Source organism: Helianthus annuus, chromosome 9 (genome assembly GCF_002127325.2).
Source record: "Helianthus annuus cultivar XRQ/B chromosome 9, HanXRQr2.0-SUNRISE, whole genome shotgun sequence".
In the NCBI taxonomy this organism is placed as follows: domain Eukaryota; kingdom Viridiplantae; phylum Streptophyta; class Magnoliopsida; order Asterales; family Asteraceae; genus Helianthus; species Helianthus annuus.
In genome coordinates this window covers 75663139-75682719 of record NC_035441.2, presented here as the reverse complement: position 1 = coordinate 75682719, position 19581 = coordinate 75663139, and the positions used below count along the sequence as shown (strand labels likewise).

At 36.1% G+C, this 19581-nt stretch overlaps 2 protein-coding genes across 13 annotated transcripts; one reads left to right on the top strand and one right to left on the bottom strand.

Moving 5' to 3' along the window:
* The first annotated feature begins 6746 nt into the window (after positions 1-6746).
* LOC110877971 lies at positions 6747-10266 on the top strand. Of its 12 annotated transcripts, none has more exons than XM_035977366.1 (10): positions 6748-7073; positions 7448-7524; positions 7626-7687; positions 7770-7859; positions 8264-8447; positions 8580-8619; positions 8912-9031; positions 9542-9607; positions 9898-9926; positions 10107-10266. In XM_035977366.1, coding segments are annotated over exons 4-10 (510 nt in total). In that variant the 5' UTR covers positions 6748-7073; positions 7448-7524; positions 7626-7687; positions 7770-7789; the 3' UTR covers positions 10108-10266. The 12 variants fall into 12 exon arrangements, 5 of the variants coding, with proteins under 5 accessions (XP_035833259.1, XP_035833258.1, XP_035833257.1 ...); XM_035977365.1 differs by having other exon boundaries at positions 7448-7551; XM_035977364.1 differs by lacking the exon at positions 7448-7524 and having other exon boundaries at positions 6749-6920; positions 6994-7073.
* A 5129-nt stretch (positions 10267-15395) lies between these two features.
* Positions 15396-16284, bottom strand: LOC110874434 (ethylene-responsive transcription factor ERF109). The gene has a single exon (XM_022123097.2). It carries the CDS (start codon positions 16276-16278, stop codon positions 15595-15597), a length of 684 nt encoding a protein of 227 aa, XP_021978789.1. The 5' UTR covers positions 16279-16284; the 3' UTR covers positions 15396-15594.
* Positions 16285-19581: the final 3297 nt, after the last annotated feature.

Genomic DNA, 19581 nt, shown 5'->3' with positions numbered 1-19581 from the left:
TCAGTGGGCCGACTTGGGCGATGTATCCAAGGTTTATCCAAATGTTAATCAACGACCAATACGAGAATCCGCCAAACGATGGAGATCTCTACACATTTCAAGTTCCAACAAGTCGCCAGTACACAGAAATCAAGACAAATGAATGGGTGTTGCTACACGACTGGATGTATGCAGCTGAGAGATTGCCATTAGTGAAAGAAGCATACAGAAAATACAGAGAGGCACTTTGAGAAAAACAACAAAGAGCTGCACAAGCCTAAGCAGAAGAAGCTGAAAAGGAAGAACGTCTAAAGGGAAAAAGAAAAGGAAAACAAGCTGCCGAAGATGAGCCACCTAAGAAGAAAAAGGCATCTGAGAATCCTGAAAGACTCATGAGTGCAAGCATCAGGGCGGCCGAGTCTGAAGAACGTCGTCATATCCAAGACATGAAAGAAATTCAAGCTATGGAAGAGAAAGAAAAGAGAGAGAAAAGGCTCAAGAGACAAGAGATGTCAGCTTCCGAAAGACCAGAAGTTGTTACAGAAGAAGTTCAATCGCTGAATGACTTCGTTGATACTTTGATAATCGATCCTGATGAAATCTCTGCGAGCAAGAAAACACCTCCTAAGAAGAAATCGACAGATGAAGAATCCTCCCGAGTTCCTACTGTAAAGCCAACCAGGATTTCAAAGCCACCGGTCCCTCCACAAAGGGTTCGTCCCTTTCAAGAGCTTTATGATAAACTCATTAAAGACACCGGTCCATCTGCTGCCAAGGAAATCTGTCTTCTCAAAAACCAAGTAAACGACACAAACATCTTGAGAGAGAAGATTAAAGATCAGCGTAAAAAGAACAAAGAAATGAACGCTTATATGGCCAAGCAGTCGAAATTCATAAGATTTCAACAAATGGGGATTGAGAAACTGTATAGAATGATGAGGAGCATGTGCGAGACATTGGAAATAGAGCCTATGTTCTCCTTTGACGAAGTGTTCGACTTTGATGCCTTTATAGAAGAGGAAACAACCAGAAAAGCGAAAGAAGCCGAGGCCAAGAAAAGACGTCTGGAATCAACCGAGAAAGTGACTGAAGGAGATGAAAGTGATGAAGAAGAATTTGATAGAGATGAAATGCCTACCAGATTCATTGAATGGGGTCTAGAAGAGGAGGTGTTATACGAGTAAGAAGATGGAAAAACTTTCTCCCCTCAGCATCCAGAGTGGTTCAAGAAAGAAAGAGAGAAACTTCCTGATTTTTATCAGGTAATAATTATTGATAAGACTAAGGCCACCGACAGAATCATCAGCTGGATGTACGACAATCTGAGAGGAATGTTTGTGGTTAAAAGGCGAGGCGGTGTGATTCAATACTTCCAGACTGGATTTGATCTCTTTACTCTTCCTAGGTGGGATCTGCGTGAGCTTGGCCGTCTGGATATTTTAAATCCACAAGAAAGAAGCATTGGCGGGGATTTTGAACGCCTGATTGCTAAAGAATGTAACAAGGGATTTCCAAATCACAGGCCACAGCGTCCAAGACGGAGAGTGTCCAAGACAACCAGGGATCCGGTTACTGGAAAAGGAAAGGTGACGTGGGTAATTAACCCAGCTAAAATTGTCACGAGAATCAAGCTTCCTGAAGAAGTTCCAGTATCCCTTAACGACTTCAAGAAATGGTTTTATGATAGCAAAAATGGTGAAGCTGTAATCAGATCCAACAAAAACGTGGATATCCGAATTTTGGATCCAATGGACGTGTTTATGTTTGGTCTCTCCGATCTAACGGTACTAAATGCAAGCCGCATAAACGTTGGAGCTGGAAATGCCAACCTTGAGGAGGCCATGCTATTTCAGCGAGCGGTATAACGAGCCTGGAAGATAAAGAGAGATATGTTGGATCTCGTAGACAAAATCGAGAAAAGAACAGAAACTGAGGAAAAGAAGAAGGAAGCAAGGAAGAAGAAGAAACATGAAAGGAAGAAAGAAAAGACTTCTGCTTCAACGACTACACCAACCACAACCACTCAGACAACATCATCACCTCCGGCCTCATCCACATATGAGGCCACTATGGAGGATCCAACCATAAGTGAAGCTGTTACTACTCAAGAAACTCCGGTTGCACCAATCGAGACGCAAGCACCACCGGAAATGGCAACGCATGAAGAGAATCCCAAAGAGTCTGAAAAGCCAGCTACAGAGAATCCAGTGGAAACAACTGAAGAATGAGAAGACAAGTATGCAACGATCTAGGGGGGATATTGTTGGAACTTTTGAGATCGTTCATACTTGTACTGGATTAGTTTTATAGTTGTTTGTAGCTAATTTACTAGTATAGGGGCTTATTTTGTAATTTCATGAAACTAGAAATCCTGACTTGGTGTAGTTAAGATTCCAGCAAATTTATAAATTTGCTGGCAGGTCAGGCACTATATATAGCCCAAGCATTGTAACACTAGCTAAGCTTTTGGCTCCTTGATGAATGAAGTGTTGTTTACATTAAATCTTTGATATTGTGCTCAAATCTGTATTCCAAGGTGCTTTATTGATCTATATTCTTGTTTGGATTTAATACAACACTGGTTGTATTCATCAATCCATTATCTTCATCTTCATTCTTGATTGTTCTTAACTTTTTCATAGTTCAAACACTTAATCAATAGGTGTTTTGGACTAAAACAACCAACCAATGTGATCCGGATTGATATTGGGATTTAGAGTAATATGGGTGAAAAATAAACGTGCAGAGCTGTCACGGCCGGGTGGACACCTGACACGGCCGGGAGAAGGTTCTGTGAAAAAATTATATGTTTAGCTGACACGGCCGGGTGGAAACCTGACACGGCCGGGTGACGGGGCTGAAATATATATATATATATATATATATATATATATATATAGGACAAAGATTCGTTAGGAACCACCATTTATTGCGAGAACCGCGAGAACCAATGTGAACACAACAAAAAATGACTAAAAATAGCTAAAAAACACACAATTTTTTTTAAATATTTTTTATAAAAAAAATCGCTACTTTTAGTAGCAAAAAAAAATTTTGGCTACTAGAAGTAGCGATTTTAACATAAAAAATAGATTTTTTTAGATTTTTTTAGGTTTTTTTGGGGTTTAGTTTTTAACATTTTAGCTTGGGGTGGGGGGGTAGGTTTTTTTTAGGTTTTTTTGGGGGTTTTAGTTTTTAGCATTTAGCTTGGGAGGGGGTGGGGGTTTTTAGGTTTTTTTAGCTATTTTAAGTTATGTTCACATTGGTTCTCGCGGTTCTCGCAATAAAGGTGGTTCTCGCATGAACCTTACCCTATATATATATATATATATATATATATATATATATATATATATATATATATATATATATTTAATGCTTTTGTTCAAATGTTTCGATTACAAAGCGTTTGACCGTTTAACTTAAACACTAATTGTTTTTAGTGTTTATTATAGGCTTTCGCAAAGGTGGGAACAAGACGGACGATCAAGCACGCGAAGAACCGAACACTATTAAACTGCTAACTCTTTGGAGAGGATTATGAAAAGGTTGAAGCATGATCATGCACATCAAAGTTTTCGAGTTTAGAACATTAATACTTTGAAACTGTGACTAAGTGTAATAATCCGTTATGTCGGGTCGTCTGGGTTATTAGTTAACTCAAATGTATAAGTTCTATGTTTTAAAATAAAAATCTGGGACCAATCATCCGCATTTAATAAAATAAGTAGAAATCGGGTTAGAGTGTTGCACGTTTTGTCGTAAATTTAGTTCCGCATCAAATGGGGTTAAATATAATATCTTATCATTCGACGATATAAATTCAAGTTACTCCATATTTCGACCACGTCGCAACGCGCTAGGGATAAAATTTCAACCCTTGATTATGCTTTTTTGTACGTTTTCAATGCATAAGTCGGATGACATGTAAATACGTTATGATTTAACATTATAAATTCGATTACTTTACATTTTTATCCAATGACAATGCTATTGAGTTAAATTGGATACGTCAAAATACACGTTTACATAAGATTAACGCATCACACAATGTTTGGACTAATTTATTCGATGTTTACAATGTACCCGCACAACAATTGAAATAATAACAGATTATTTATTAAAAAGGAATATTGAATTTTAATAATCCCAACTATTTGCCGTTGGCCGCCAACAGTCTCAACTTCAAAAATAACCACTGGCAGTCCCAATTATTGACATATTGGCCAACAACGGACCCTGACTAACAGAACCCTAAAGTCATTAGTCTCCGGTCGCCGGAAAACCTTTTTTTTCTAGAAAAATGGTTTCTAAAGGTCCCATCTAAGATTACAAAGAGGTTTGAGACGAAAATGTCAAGTTTTTCGGCCAAAAAAGTTGAGTTTTCGACCAAAAAGGAATTTTCCGTCGACTTCAATAATTAGGCCTTATAATAGAAAAAGGTTTCTAAAGGTCCATAATAAGGTTACAAAGAGGATTGGGACGAAAATGTTGAGTTTTCCGGCTAAAAACATTTTTCCGGCAACCGGAGACTAACGTCGTTAGGGTTTTGTTAGTCAGGATCCATTGGAGGCAATGTGTTGATAGTTGAGACTGCCAATAGTTATTTTTTAAGTTGAGACTGTTAGCGGCCAACAACGAATAGTTAGGATTATTAAAATCCAATATTTCTATTAAAAACATTTTAAGAGTTTATTCAACTTTATAGTTTTATTATTTTATATGAAAATTCAAAGTGATCATAATCATACATAAGAAAATAAATAGAATCTTTTGCTGTTTATACATAGTTATTATTTTAACTATGTGATTAGTCGTGGCAATCAATGATACAAAAGAAAGATGTGAGAACACAGAATGTAATTGTTTGTCTGAAAAGAATAAATAAGACGCAAAAGATATAATATTGTGAATAACAATATCTATTATCTATTATCTATTATCTATATTTATCTATACATATAATAAAGTAAACCATTTGAAGGACATATGGCGCTTTCTGGAGTGCTCTTAATTATTTTTTCCCGCTTAAATAAATGGATAAACAAAAAATTAGAGATAAAGAATGACTCCTGTATATCCTTTTAATCACATAAATTATATCTTTTTATCTTTTATTCTTTTATTTTTTATATTCATTTATCTTGATTTAAGTGTTAATCCATTAAAAATAAAAAAAATAGAGATAAGGAATGACTTCTATATATTTTTTTAATCACATAAATTATATCTTTTTATCTTTTATTCTTTTATTTTTTATATTCATTTATCTTGATGTAAGTATTAATCCATTAAAATTAAATAATTGTTTATGGAAATTATATATTATGAGAGTGACGAAGAAAATCCTTTTAGTAATGGTGGATACATATAATTATGAAAATTCTGATAATAAAAAGACTCACGTTATATTAGATTATTATTTAAGATATATATACTACTACATAGTTTATTTAGAAATATACTAGGTTAGAACCCCGTGTATTACACGGGTTGAATAAATGTAATTTATATATTAAATAATAGAAAGTTACATATTTATGAACCCCGTATATTGTACGGGTTAAATAAATGCAATTTTATATATCAAATAAAAAAAATTACAACTTTACAAACCATGTATATTACACAGATTAAATAAATGTAATTTTGTATACTAAATACTAAAAATGTCGTATCTTTAAAAAAAAACTCGTGTGTATTCAGGTTGAATAAACCTATCAAATAATAAAAAAAAATTACATCCTTAAAAACGCGTATGTTACACATGTTAAATTGATCTAAAAAGAGTTATATCTTTAAAAACCATGTGTATTGCACATATTAAGTTAATGTAATTTTGTATATTAAATATTAAAAACGTCGTATCTTTAAAAAAAACTCGTGTATCCTTAAAAATCTATGAAATAATAAAAAAAATGTATCCTTAAAAACCTCGTGTATTACACGTGTTGAATAAATGTAATTTTGTATAGTAAATAATAAAAGAAGTTATATTTTTAAAAACCCTAGGCTTTACACGAGTTGAATAAATATAATTTTGTACACCAAATAATAAAAAAAGTTATAGTTTTTATAAATTAGGATAACATTTAATGTTAATTTATTATTTATATATTTAATATAAGATAAGTAGGAAAGAGAGGTATTTGTTTTAAAATTTTATTAAATTGACAATTTAAATTTGAGGATAATATTTTATTAAAGAATTATAAGATTTAATATTAATTTATTATATTTATTTATTTAGTTAATATAAGATAAATATAAATTTGAGGATCTTCAATATGGGGGTTAGTTTTCTCAGTTAAGTGGATGAATACATTTTTTCGAACTAATAAATTAAGACAACTATCATTTAAATAAAACCTGGGTTGTTAAATGTATGTTCACATGACTGTTAAAACTCGTGAGAAAGTCGACGATACAATCTGTCTTCTAATCGATGGTTCAAATGCTTTCATATTTATAAACTTGACAAACATCATAAGATTTGATCATACATGACACAAAATTTTGTTTGGATGTCAGAAAAGCGTCTTAAAAATATCGTTTTATAATTGTTAAACCTTCGTTATTAACTATTTGATTTTTTATTTACTTAACCCGTGTAATACACAGGGTTATAACCTAGTTATATATAATAAACAAGAATAATATGGGCTGATGTGTCAGCTTGTGGTGCAATCTCACAACTTTTTGGGCGGGAAAACAAATGGGTAATGTTATTTATATATGGATACCGCGTGTTGATCCATACCCCTTTTTTTTACCTGCCAATATAAACCTTCTAAAACCTAAATCCCTCATTCGATAATCCTGGATACAATTCTAAACCCTAGCCTCCCACCCCTTCATTGCAAACCTTCTGGTTCCTCATTCGATAATCCTGGATACAATTCTAAACCCTAGCCTCCCACCCCTTCATTGCAAACCTTCTGGTTCGTCATCCTCGTGGTCTCTATTTCTTTTTTTCTTTATCAAAGATAAAGATTGAAGATAATCAAATCACAGGTTAGGGTTCGTTAATCAATACAGTCGACACGATGACACCATCCTCAACGTTGCTATGAATCTTTAGACGGTGTACACAGGTTACACAATCCCTGGCTTTGTCTTTATTATCTCAACAAATTGATTTTGATTTATTATCTCCCTGTTGTTATTTTGGAACTTTATTACGATTGATTTGATCAAATATGTACTTAGTACTGGTTTGTGGGCTGTAATTTGATTGTTGTTAGTATAATTATATTGATTGGTAGGTTGAGAATGAGTATAGTTTGCATCTTAGACATAGGTTATTTTGGAGAAAGAATTTGAATAAGATATGTTGACTCAGATGATTTCGACTCCTTGACCATTGTGGCTGTTAATTCATGTACTCATTATTGGTATTACTGTTGGTTTTCTGAATCAAAATTAGAAAATTTGTTATTCATTTGAACATAAATATAATATAATATAGATTATAGTAAAAGGGGAGTGTAAATTGGAAGTAAGGATCTGTGATCGCGATTGATATGCCGATGGATGTTAAATCAGGTTTGATTAGGATTAATTTTTATTCAGATTTCGTTTTTTACGAATTAGTTTCACTTACGGCTTTTTTTTATTCAGATTATGAATGGGTTGTTTTTTGGCAGGTGTTGGATGCTTCACTCGGTTTACATGTCGGTTGTTAACAATTAATGAGGATATACATAAGGTTTTTCTTTTTTTTTTTAATAAAACCCATTTTGTTAGCTTATTTCTATTTGTGAGACAGTCTCTCTTCAACTTTATTTCAGTCGCACCACTTGCAGAGGACATGTACTCTCGTGTTGAAGTCATGGTTACACGTATGTGTACTGAGGTTATAGTCGGAGCTACCCTTATTGGTATACATACCTTCTTTTCAAACTCTTTCTGATCACAAAGATACTAAGACCCGTTGCATGGCCCAACTGATGTCGATTAGAAACCACATCCATTCGCTCATAAGCACCTTTTATCATACATTCCAATTGATTAGGAGACCCAATTTTACCACAATGAGACTGCCTACCAGCTTTCTTGATTATTATTTTTCTTTTTTCCCAGCCACTTACAGATCAATAAAGCAATAGATCCACTTGCAGATCAGTAATGCAACTCAATTCCAACCACAGCCCTTTAGACAAATGTATTTACTTTAGGTATTACCTAGCTGCTCTATTTCATAACCGGTTGTTCATCGAAAGAGTTAGCAAGGAGGGGTATTATGGTCAATAATTTAAATTTTCCGTGTTGTGATTTTATGCAGGAGACCGTCGATCATGTTTTAGTTATTTCATGAACGCTAAAGCAATCTGGTGGAAACTATGCACATGGCTGAACGTACCCGGTGTTGCCTCATGCCATTCGGTAAAAGATCTATGCCATTCGGTAAAAGATCTGATGTTGAAACTAGAACTGCAAGACCTTAAGAAGAGAAAGAAGGCCATAAGGTTTGTTATAGCAACTTTACAGAAAATCTAGAGCTATAGAAATGATTGAATTATTAGGGGTGTCACAGAGATATGCAGCAATGTGCATCATGTTCATATGCTGAAATTTGCTTATAAATCTTTTATGTACAGGTCAAACAATCATTGGAGGAACTCAAGTGTAAAATGGACAGTTATGAAGTTAGCTGTTTAGTTCTCTCATATCGCGTTCTTTTGCATTTACTTACTCGCTGACCTGACATCTAATATAACTCCAAACTGTTTTTACCCTGCTAATGATGAAAACACCGCAATAGTTTTACCTTTGTGTAGCAGCTTCGACCCATTTACTTATAAATAGGATGGGTTGATTCAGGATAACTTTGATCAAATGGGTTAAAAATGTATTTTTGATTGACAAACCCTTTTAAATCATTTTATTGAAAATAAAATATTATTGAAATAACATGATTTGGTTGTTGCAGCCGAAACTAAGGGACATGCCTAACGAGGCACTGGAAGAGGAGTTCCGGGCTCTAATGTCCGACAAATATGGAGAAACTGAGTACCAAGAATCTATGCAAAGCCAAATTGACATTATTAAGGTAAACATGCTTTTGAATTTTGGTCGGTTTGCAGACTACAGTTTAAACAAATAGCACTTTATTCATCTCCAAAAATGCAAAAATGCTGGCAGGAAAAGCTTTTTGGGTGTGATTTTTATATATTTTGTATAAAAATTGTAGTGAAAATAATTTGATTTTAATCTAAAGGTTACTCATATATTTAATATATGAGTTAAACGGGTCAACCCATTTAAGTTAGAAAACAATAATGAATTATGACTGAGTATAGATTAAAATACACACTCAAATTAATGTATGACATAACTTAATTTGTTTTAAATTAATTAGCTAACCTTACTATTGTGCATATTTGAACCAATATTTAATGCCACCAGATTTCTATATTCTTGATTATTTTTTATTATTTTTTGAAAAACAAAAGTTTGATGGGACTATGAAATTTTCGGTTGGAACATGAAGTTTGGTGGGGTTTGATCTATATACCATCCTTTTAACACATTTGTATTACTTTTTTTAATTTTTTATCAGGTATCTAAATGCATTGACAAAGTTGCTCATAATTTACAAGAATCAAGATTTGGGTTCTCATATGTGGTATTTGGAGGTGGGATAAGGCTTATGACCATTAGGTCATAAGCCTTATCCCACGTATTTGGAGGTGGGATAAGGCTTATGACCATTAGGTCATGGGTTCGATTCTCACAAAGGGGGTTTTCCTAGATTTATTGGGTTTCCTCCTGAATTGGTGTATAGGCATGATTGCCTAGTGGAGATGGATATGATCGGGTGGTTCTGCTGGTGGCACGATGATACTCCAGTGGTCCGTCAGTGATCCAAATTTGCCGTTCAAAAAAAAAAAAAAAAAAAAAAAAAAAAAATATGTGATAAAATGGAAAAAAGCAACTAAAATATGGTAAGTTTTGTCTTTATTGTGGTGATGATGGATGCACACATAACGTCAACTCGTAATATATATAAATTAACAAATATCTCAGCAAGCTTAGTATCGACACCAAAGTTTATATTATATAGTATCGACACTAAAGTTTATATTATATATTTAAACACTTATAATTTTTTTTTTTTTTTGTAGAGGGAACTCAATTTACTAAGGGAAAGGTTTTGGTAACTCGAAGGATATGCATCTTTAAAGGGACTCGACTATCTTTAAATTGTATATCCACTGTATCACTAATTTATGTAACATGAGACTTTGTACTTTATTTTATTTATATACTTGATATTTATCTTAATAGTTTTCTTCAACCCGGGTTGCCACCCGGGTGATAACCTAGTTTAATATGATAAACTTAAATAAAAAGTTATAAAGAAATTTTCAAATGGGTTACGGGCATTGGAGTTTGAGCGGATTCCTCGTAACATTAGGCCGTGGGATATGGTGGGGCTTGGGTTGGGGTTTGGGTTGGGCAAAAGGTGACACGTGCAAAGGGAGCCAGCCCACGGGTTGGTTACGTGTCCGCTGGGTATGGCGGGGCGTGGGTTGGGCTTGGGTTGGGCGGGTGGCTATGCCATCTCAACAATTAATTTTAATATATATTTATATTTATAATTATACAAAAAATAAACATACATATAACATACATATTTTTTTTTAAAAAATACATAAACATACATAGTAATTATCAAAATAAAAGACAGTCATTCTTCGTCGTCTTCGTCGGTTTCGAACCCAGGAATCGTTGAAACGTGTTCCACCAAATCAGCTCGAAGGTTCTGATGTATATCCCTTGACTTTATTAAATATTCATTTGCCGCTTTATCTTCGTCTGTTACGTTACCTGGTTGGGGGTCATCGTCATCATAGTAGGTAACGAGCGCTCTACCTTCATCCTCCAAATCATGTTGTGAAGAATGATACATGTGTACATCACGTTTCCAATCTGATCCTTGTCCCATAGTCGACAAGGAATTCCCAATATTCGCCACATTTTCTTCAAAACACCGAATGCTCGCTCGACGTCTTTACGTGCAGCCATCTGGACCCTGTTAAACTTTAATCTCTTTGGATCTGTGGCACCGTGTTTTGTGAACGATTTTACAAAAACCCCCTACTCTGGGTAAATCCCATCAACTAGGTAGTACCCGTACGCGTACTCAACCCCGTTTACAAAGAAACTTCCTTTGGGTCCTATACCATTTACCCGATCACTGAAAAGAGGCGAGTGGTGTATGATGGTAATATCATTATGTGAACCTGGCATACCGAAGAACGCATGCCATATCCAAAGATCTTGGGACACAACCGCTTCAAGCATGATGGCTGGCACCCCGTGAAATCCACTAGTGTGAGCACCTTGCCATTGGGTAGGACAAAGTTCCCAGGGCCATTTCATACAATCTAAACTACCTATCATCCCGGGTAGCCCATGATAATCAGCGTGATGTTCCAATATTTGTTGCATGTCACTGAAGGAGGGCTTTCTCAAATATCTTTTCTTATAAAGTTCTAGAATACACGAACAAAAGTTGTGAAGAGTTTCTCTAGCTACACGTGCAGACATTTTTAAATAGTCATCCATAATGTCCGAACTATTGCCGTACGCTAACTGCCTAAGTGCGGCCGTGACCTTTTGCCACGTACTAAATCCTAATTGCCCGGTTACATCGGGTTTTTGTTTGAAATAATCATATTTCTCCTCAAAATCTCTAGATATTCTTAAAAATAAGTTTTTACTTATACGAAAACGACGACTAAACATTTTTTATCATACTTAGGTTCCGCTGAGAAGTAATCGCTTACCAACAAATCGTTAGCGGTGTGCCATTCACGAGCGATGTACCTCCTCCTCCGTTTAGGTTGTTGAGTCTCTTCCTCATCGTCTTCGTCTTCCACGATAGCTTTCACCACAGCCGCGATCGTTTGTAGAAATATTTCCGCACCATCGTCAGATGATAATGACGATTCACTATAACTTGAAGAACTCATGGTAATATTGTGTTTTATGTGTTTGATATTGTGTGAGAAAAATGTTAAATGTGGTAAGTATATATAAAAGAAAAAAGATTTTTTTTTTTTAAAAAAAAAACCTAGCCCCCAACGGCTAGCCAACGGCTACTTTGAATGGGCCACTCAGCAACCGCCATGTCACCTTGGTCCCCCGCCCCACGCCCGGCTTGAAACCCAAGCCCCAAGGGCCACGCCCCAAACCCAAGCCCACTCGAAGTGGTGACTTGGGCGTTTTACCCCAACCCACGCCAAAAGTCCCGCCCCATACCCCACGGAATTAACTAATATTGTGCCATATTTACTTTGAAAAACACATGTTTCAAAATATTAAAAATTGGATGATAATGTATTGGTATATTATTACTTCTCAACATGGTGTATATGTTATAAATGTTTGCTGCGATTTTTAAATATATTTATTCTTACCATTCTAACTTTTATATAATCTTATGTTTTTAACTACTACAACAAATTAAATTTATGACAAATTACATTCATATTATGTGACATCTTACCCATAAAGTAGATGGCAATGCACAACTAAACACATTCTATTAGACTAAACACATGTTTTTATTTTCTGTTTGAGTAACTGTTATTTTGGTTCCTGTGGTTTGGGCACTTTTGTCATTTTAGTTCAAATTTCAAACTTTTTAAATCTGGGTCCTTGTGATTTCATTTTTGTTGCCATTTTAATCCAAAAGCAAAGTCAACTCAGATTTCTAAAAAAAAATGGTTTTTTGTCCATTTCTGAATGGCATTTTGGTCATTTTGCCCACTTGCTCAACTACCCACCCCACTCCCATCCCCTCTCCTTTTCTTCTTTCCCTCTTCTGCCCGGTGATCTCTCTCTCTCTCTCTCTCTCTCTCTCTCTCTCTCTCTCTCTCTCTCTCTCTCTCTCTCTCTCTCTCTCTCTCTCTCTCTCTCTCTCTCTCTCTCTCTATAAACACACACAGATACCTAATCACCATCATCATCCCTTTTTTTTCTCCAAAATCAAAATCCTAAATTCAACCCTCTATCAACCAAATCTACCCAAAATCAAAACCCTAAATTCAACCTTCTAACAACTGCAACCACTACCGCCTCCAACCAGAACCGCCACAGAACCACAACGTCACCGTCACCGTCTCCATCACTCTCTCTCTCTCTCTTGATTGAGGGGACCTGTGGATATCAACCATACATGCGTTCAAATGGGTGGTCGATTGTTACCTGGTGAAAGATCGAACCTGCGTATAAAGGGATGAGATTAGAACAGAAGTTTGCGCCGGAACCAATTCAGATCGGAATAGCTCTCGCCGGAACTGCAGTGGCTCATCGGAACAGAAGTAGCAGCGACGACTATTAAAAAATCCAACAAACCAACAACCCCTGCCATAATCTTAGATATGCACCATCTGTCTCTACCTTTCTTTCAGATCGGTAGTGGTAGGTTTAGGGTTTTCAAGTGGCGACGGTGGTGGCATTTAATGGCTACAGTGCCGGTTGTGGTTGTTGACGGTGGTGGGTGTGACTGACGGGGGTGATGATGGTGGTTGTTGATGATGTTGCGGTGATTATAGAGGAGATTGATGGTGGTTTGTGGATGTAAAGACTTAGGTTTAGAGATATGAGAGAGAGCTGAGATGGTGCATATCTGGGAGAGAGAGAGATGGGGATGGTTGACTGGTAGGTCTGTATTTATTTATAAAATGTAAATGACCATTTTACCCCTAAGGATAAAGACAAAATAACCAGTTTTTAATAGTCAAATAGGAGATAATTTGAATTTTGGACTAAAATGGCAACAAAAGTGAAATCACAGGGACCCAGGTTTAAAAAGTTTGAGATTTTGACTAAAATGACAAAAGTGCCCAAACCACAGGGACCAAAATGGCATGTTAATCTTTCTATTTTCCCTAAATTAAAGTACTATTTGGGACCAAACATACACACCCAACCACAAATTTCACTCGATGTTTAATTTAACACAGCCTTCTATTAAAATTTTATAAATCTGAATTTAATGTAATCGTCACATAAACAGTTTTTTAATACAAAACAGCTTTTGGATGTTATAAAGAGTAAACTGTCATTTTGGTCTCTGTGGTTTGGTTAATTTTCTCACTTTAGTCCAAAACTCAAATTTTTGCATCTGGGTCCCTGTGGTTTCAATTTTATTGCCATTTTGGTCCAAAAATGAAATCGGGTCATATTTGTCTTATAAAATCATGTTATTTTATCATTTTCCGCAGGGGCAAAATGATCATTTCTTTTTTATAAATAAATACCATCTTTTATAAGACAAATATGACCTGATTTGTCCCTGAGGAAAATGACAAAATTGTAGGATTTTATAAGACAAGTATGACCCGGTTTCATTTTTAGACCAAAATGGCAATAAAACTGAAACCACTGGGACCCAGATGTAAAAGGTTTAAGTTTTGGACTAAAGTGACAAAAGTAACCAAACCTCAGGGACCAAAATGGCAGTTTACTCTGTTATAAATAATCAATATACTTTTGTACATTTAAATAAAAATATTTCAACCTCCGCAAACATGATAAAGTTTTTCTAACATTTGTTATAATAAAGTCTCTACACTTTCTTAAAATATATATAATTATTAATTTTTTTTTTAAATATTGACTCGTTAGTCCTTAAATTGGTCATAATAATATTATATAACCTTTTAAAATATGGCTTTACATTTTTTGAAACGTATTTTTCTTTGATAATTTTTAAGGTTATTAATTTTAATAAATTGTTATTATTTTCTTCACTTTTATGGTATTTAAGCATTCGCATCATTCCTCTATTTTTATGTGAGAGAGTTTTGTATATTATGAAAAGTCGTTATGAGTGAAGTAGAGAAAATGTTACTATTTATCTATGAATTTTAGGGAAACATTGTTTACCCTTATTAAATTTTTAATATTTTTTGAAAGTGGTTTTGAGTGATGGAGAAAGAAAAGTTAATGATAAATATAGAAAAATATTATTTAACTGAAAGAAAAGAGAAATGTAGCGAATTTTAGTGTAAATATAGTGAATTTTAGTATAATTATAGAGGAATGAGCGCGAATGCTATTAGTTGTTCAATGTATACAGAAAACTAGGGGTGACAATCATGTCGGGTTGATGGGTTGACGGGTTACGGGTTCGTGGGTTGAAATGTTCAACCCGAACTCGACCCATACTATTATTCGGGTTAAAGATTTCAACCCTAACCCGACCCATATTAATTCGGGTTAGTCGACCCAAACCTGTTTTTTTTTTTTTTTTTTTTTTTTTTTTTTGTCGGGTTCGGGTCGGGTTAACGGATTGTATCAAGAATTGCCACCGCTGGCATATCGTTTTTAGAACAACCAATATCTATAACAGATAACTAACCGGAAAATGGACGGGCCCGAAGAAAACAAAACACAAAACCTAGAAGCCAATAAGCAATGTATTTCATTTAATAATCATAGTAAACCGGCCCAGACAGATCGATCGGAAACCGAAACTGAAACCGGATAAAAATTATATTCATGTTCTTTTACAAACAAAACAGTGATTGCCTATAACAATCAACAAAAAACGATTCTCAACCGTTATTAACTGATTACATATTTTAGAATTATGGATCAAACACTTCCACCAAGAGTTGAATCAGAAGACTCCCCATTAAAATCCATCATCATCCATTCTTGAACATCAACTTCCCCAATTCCCTCCAAGAAATCGTTTTCCATAACCGGTTTCTTCCCCGCTTCTTCGCCCAACTCCGATTTCCATCGATTGCTACTTTCCGGCTTGCTAGTAGGGGGTGACACATTTTCCGAGTCCGTGTAATCCGTAAATGAAAAATTGAGCTTCGCCCTGGGACCACGGAATTCAATGGCGGCTCGGTCATAAGCCCGAGCCGCTGCCTCTGCAGTCTCAAATGTCCCCAACCACACCCGGGCGGCTTTACGCGGGTCCCGTATCTCCGCTGCCCATTTCCCCCACGGCCGCTGCCTCACTCCTCTGTAGTTTTTCCTCTTTTTCTTAATCGGACCATGAAAATAATTACACCCAAGACACCCATTAACTTTACAAACCGTACAAGTTTCAGGTACAGAGAGCAGAACAGAGCACCCCTTGGTTGCCGGAGATAATATTCTAAAACCATATCCGTTTTGGTGACTGGAAACACCCATAATGACATTCTTCAAAGCATTAACCATTGCTGAAAACTCTTCATCGTTGGTCAGTCGCCACGGCGGTTGCTTTGGTGTCAGCTGCAGTTGCTGCTGGCCGCCAGTGGCTGTGACATCTTCGTTTGTCATCCTCTATTATTTTTAGATTTTGAGTTGTCAAGTAGCAAAGTCAAAGTATTTATACCAAATGGGTGTCGACGTCGCACTCAGATACACGCTGTTGCTACACGTTTTTTTATCTTAGGCGCACGTGGTAATTGAGCTACATTTTTATATAAAATAATAATATTTTTAACCGGCCAATCCATCGGTTTGCTTATCGAATAAAACAAAGTAAGGTTATTGCCCCACCGGAAGTAATATTCGTTGCAGAGCTTTTTTTTTTTTTTTTTTTTTTTTTTTTTATGAAAGGACTACTCCAACCAATCACGGTTTTAATCTCCATGTGTTAGACCTTGACCAACAGAGTCATTCAGATAACTTACATGGCTAGCTTCTTTATTCGATTTCGAGTGTTCATCAATTTCGATCACCATAAGGTTACTTCATCCCATCAAAATAATTTAATGATAATCTGGTAGTTTGCTTCTGTGTTTTTCTTAATTTTTTTTTTCAAGAGTCTTTAAGATAATACCAGAATGTTACAATCACAGAATATAATCGTTTCTGTTTTGAAATCATGTGATCAAATAATTGTTGGAAATTTGGTGAATGGATATTTAATATATTTACAATTTAATAAAATTATAAATATTAATTAGAATCTTCATTTTTTTTTTTTTTGGGTAAAGGGTTACCCCGGTGATTTTATATCATATCAATAAAAACAAGTAGGAAGGCTGAAATACCCCCTAGTTCTCTTGGTGACATGCCACCAAAGAGGAAACAAGACCACAACCAAATACAAAACAACCGTAAAAAGACAACTATTACATATCTACTAACAATGGTCGTCAAAGGTCTCTACCCCATGCACGTTCCACTTCTCCAAGAACTTGTTGACATTGGCACTGGCTTTGAACTTGAAAGAGAGCAATTTTGATCGGACCGTATGCAAAATAAGTTCCACAATTTGTTCCGGCGGTCTAAGTTGGTTGTTGAAAAATCTAGCATTCCTTTCACTCCAAATATAATACGCCGAAGCTTCCACTATAAGTCTACTCGTGACCTCCTTAACAGAACGATGCGTAGCTTTAGGCACCAACCATTGCATAATGACGTCCCATTTTCCATTGACCCGAGACATATCTCCTTTCTCTCGAACTTCATGCCACACCTTTTTTGAGTAGCTGCACTCAAAAAACAAATGGTCCCTTGTTTCAATACCTGTATAACAGAGAAGACAACACATCTGATTCATAGAACCGGTTACGGTATGATTCCAGTGAAGAATCCTATCTTGAGTCCACAACTTCTTTTTAAGAATCAGCCAACTAATGAAAGCATGCCTAGGAATATTAAACCGAGACCAAACAACATTCGACCATTCAACTGCTTGACCCCGAGAACGAATAGCCGCCCACACCTCCTTAGACTCAAACGAGACCAAGTTGCCTTCCGAATTCATCCACATGATTCTATCTTGAACGCCAGTCGCTAACAGAACTGGTTGGAGCTGAAAAAGGACCGGGAATAAATTTCTCCAAGCTTCAGGCCAAGCCCAGTTACCACCATCTATAGCATCCGCAAGCTTAGAGAACAAACTAAAACCATGTTGAGCCATACGTCTATGAGTAACAAAATCACTCAGCGGACCATGACTACACCACTTATCAAACCATAAGGATATAGATTCGCCATTACTGATTTTGGACCAGAAAAAAGGCCTAACGATATGTCTAAACTTCAGTAATTTCCTCCAACTCCATGGCGAGTTACTATGGATAGGAATGTCCCATATGCTACGATTTTTTAACCTATGAATCAAGACCCACTTAGTCCAAAGGGATTTCCTTTCCGAAAGAATACTATAAATGTGGTACGTCATAAGAGATCGATTAACATCAAGAATACGTCTAATTCCTAGTCCCCCTTCAGACTTAGGAAGACATACCTCTTTCCAGGCAACTTTTGCTCTACCTCTAGCGGCTGTACCATAACCCCATAAGAACCACCTCATCTTATTCTCCAGCTCCTTAATAATACTCGAAGGTAACAAGAAAACCGAAGCCCAATACGCATGAATAGAAGACAGGATCGAGATAACCAGCTGAAGCCTACCCGCAAATGAAAGGAATTTATTTTTCCAATCCATGATCCTTTTATCCATTCTTTCCACAAGAACTTTACAATCTTTAACAAGAAGCCGAGACGCCAAAAGAGGAACCCCAAGATACTTAATCGGCAACTTACCCTCCTCGAAAGGAACAAACTCCATGATTCTGGATTTAATGCTACTAGAAACGTTGCAAAAAAACGCAGAACTTTTAGAATTACTTGGAGCCAGGCCCGAAACATCCTTAAAATTTATCAAAGAGTCCATGATAACCCTCGCCGATTGAGTATCACCCCTAGCAAAGATAAGGAGATCATCTGCAAAGCAAACATTAATAATCATCTGTTTTTCACACTTGTTATGGAATCTAAAGGACGGTTCCGAATCAGCTGCTTTTCGAAGAAGCAGAGTTAACACTTCCATAACCATGGTGAATAAATAAGGAGACATAGGGTCTCCTTGACGTAAACCCCTCTCACCCCGGAAATATCCATGTATGTTTCCATTGATGCTTAGAGAAAAAGACGTGGATGTAACACATTCCATAATCCATCCGATGAACCTTTGGTTGAAGCCAAACCCATGTAGGATATCTCGAAGAAAATCCCAATCCACCGTGTCATAGGCCTTCTGAATGTCCACCTTGAAAGCACACCTCGGAGGGCCGACTTGCCGGTGATAATTATGCATGAGCTCTTGAGTTAGAAGAATGTTATCGGATATTCTTCTCCCCGGCACAAACGCCGATTGGTTATCACTTATTATCTCATTAAGGCCCTCAAGAATCCTGTTAGTGATGATCTTGCTAATACCTTTGTAAATAACATTACAACACGAAATCGGCCTGTAGTCCGTAACAATACTAGGAGTGGCAACCTTTGGAATCAAAGCTAAGAACGTATGGTTTATCTCTTGGAGCAGTCTGCCTGATTCAAAGAAGTCAAGCACTGCCATAGTGACATCAGACCCGATGATCTCCCATGATTTTTTAAAAAATTCAGACGTATAACCATCCGGACCCGGGGATTTATTCTCATTAATCGAAAAAAGAGCAGCCTTTACCTCTTCAATAGTGACTTGCCTACACATATGAGTAGCGACCTGAGAACTGAGCTTCGTAGTGATGATACTCGGGTCCAGCTTCCTAGACACATTCCCTTTATTACCAAGAAATACTTTAAAATGGTCAACTAAAGCATCCGACACCCCCTCACCGT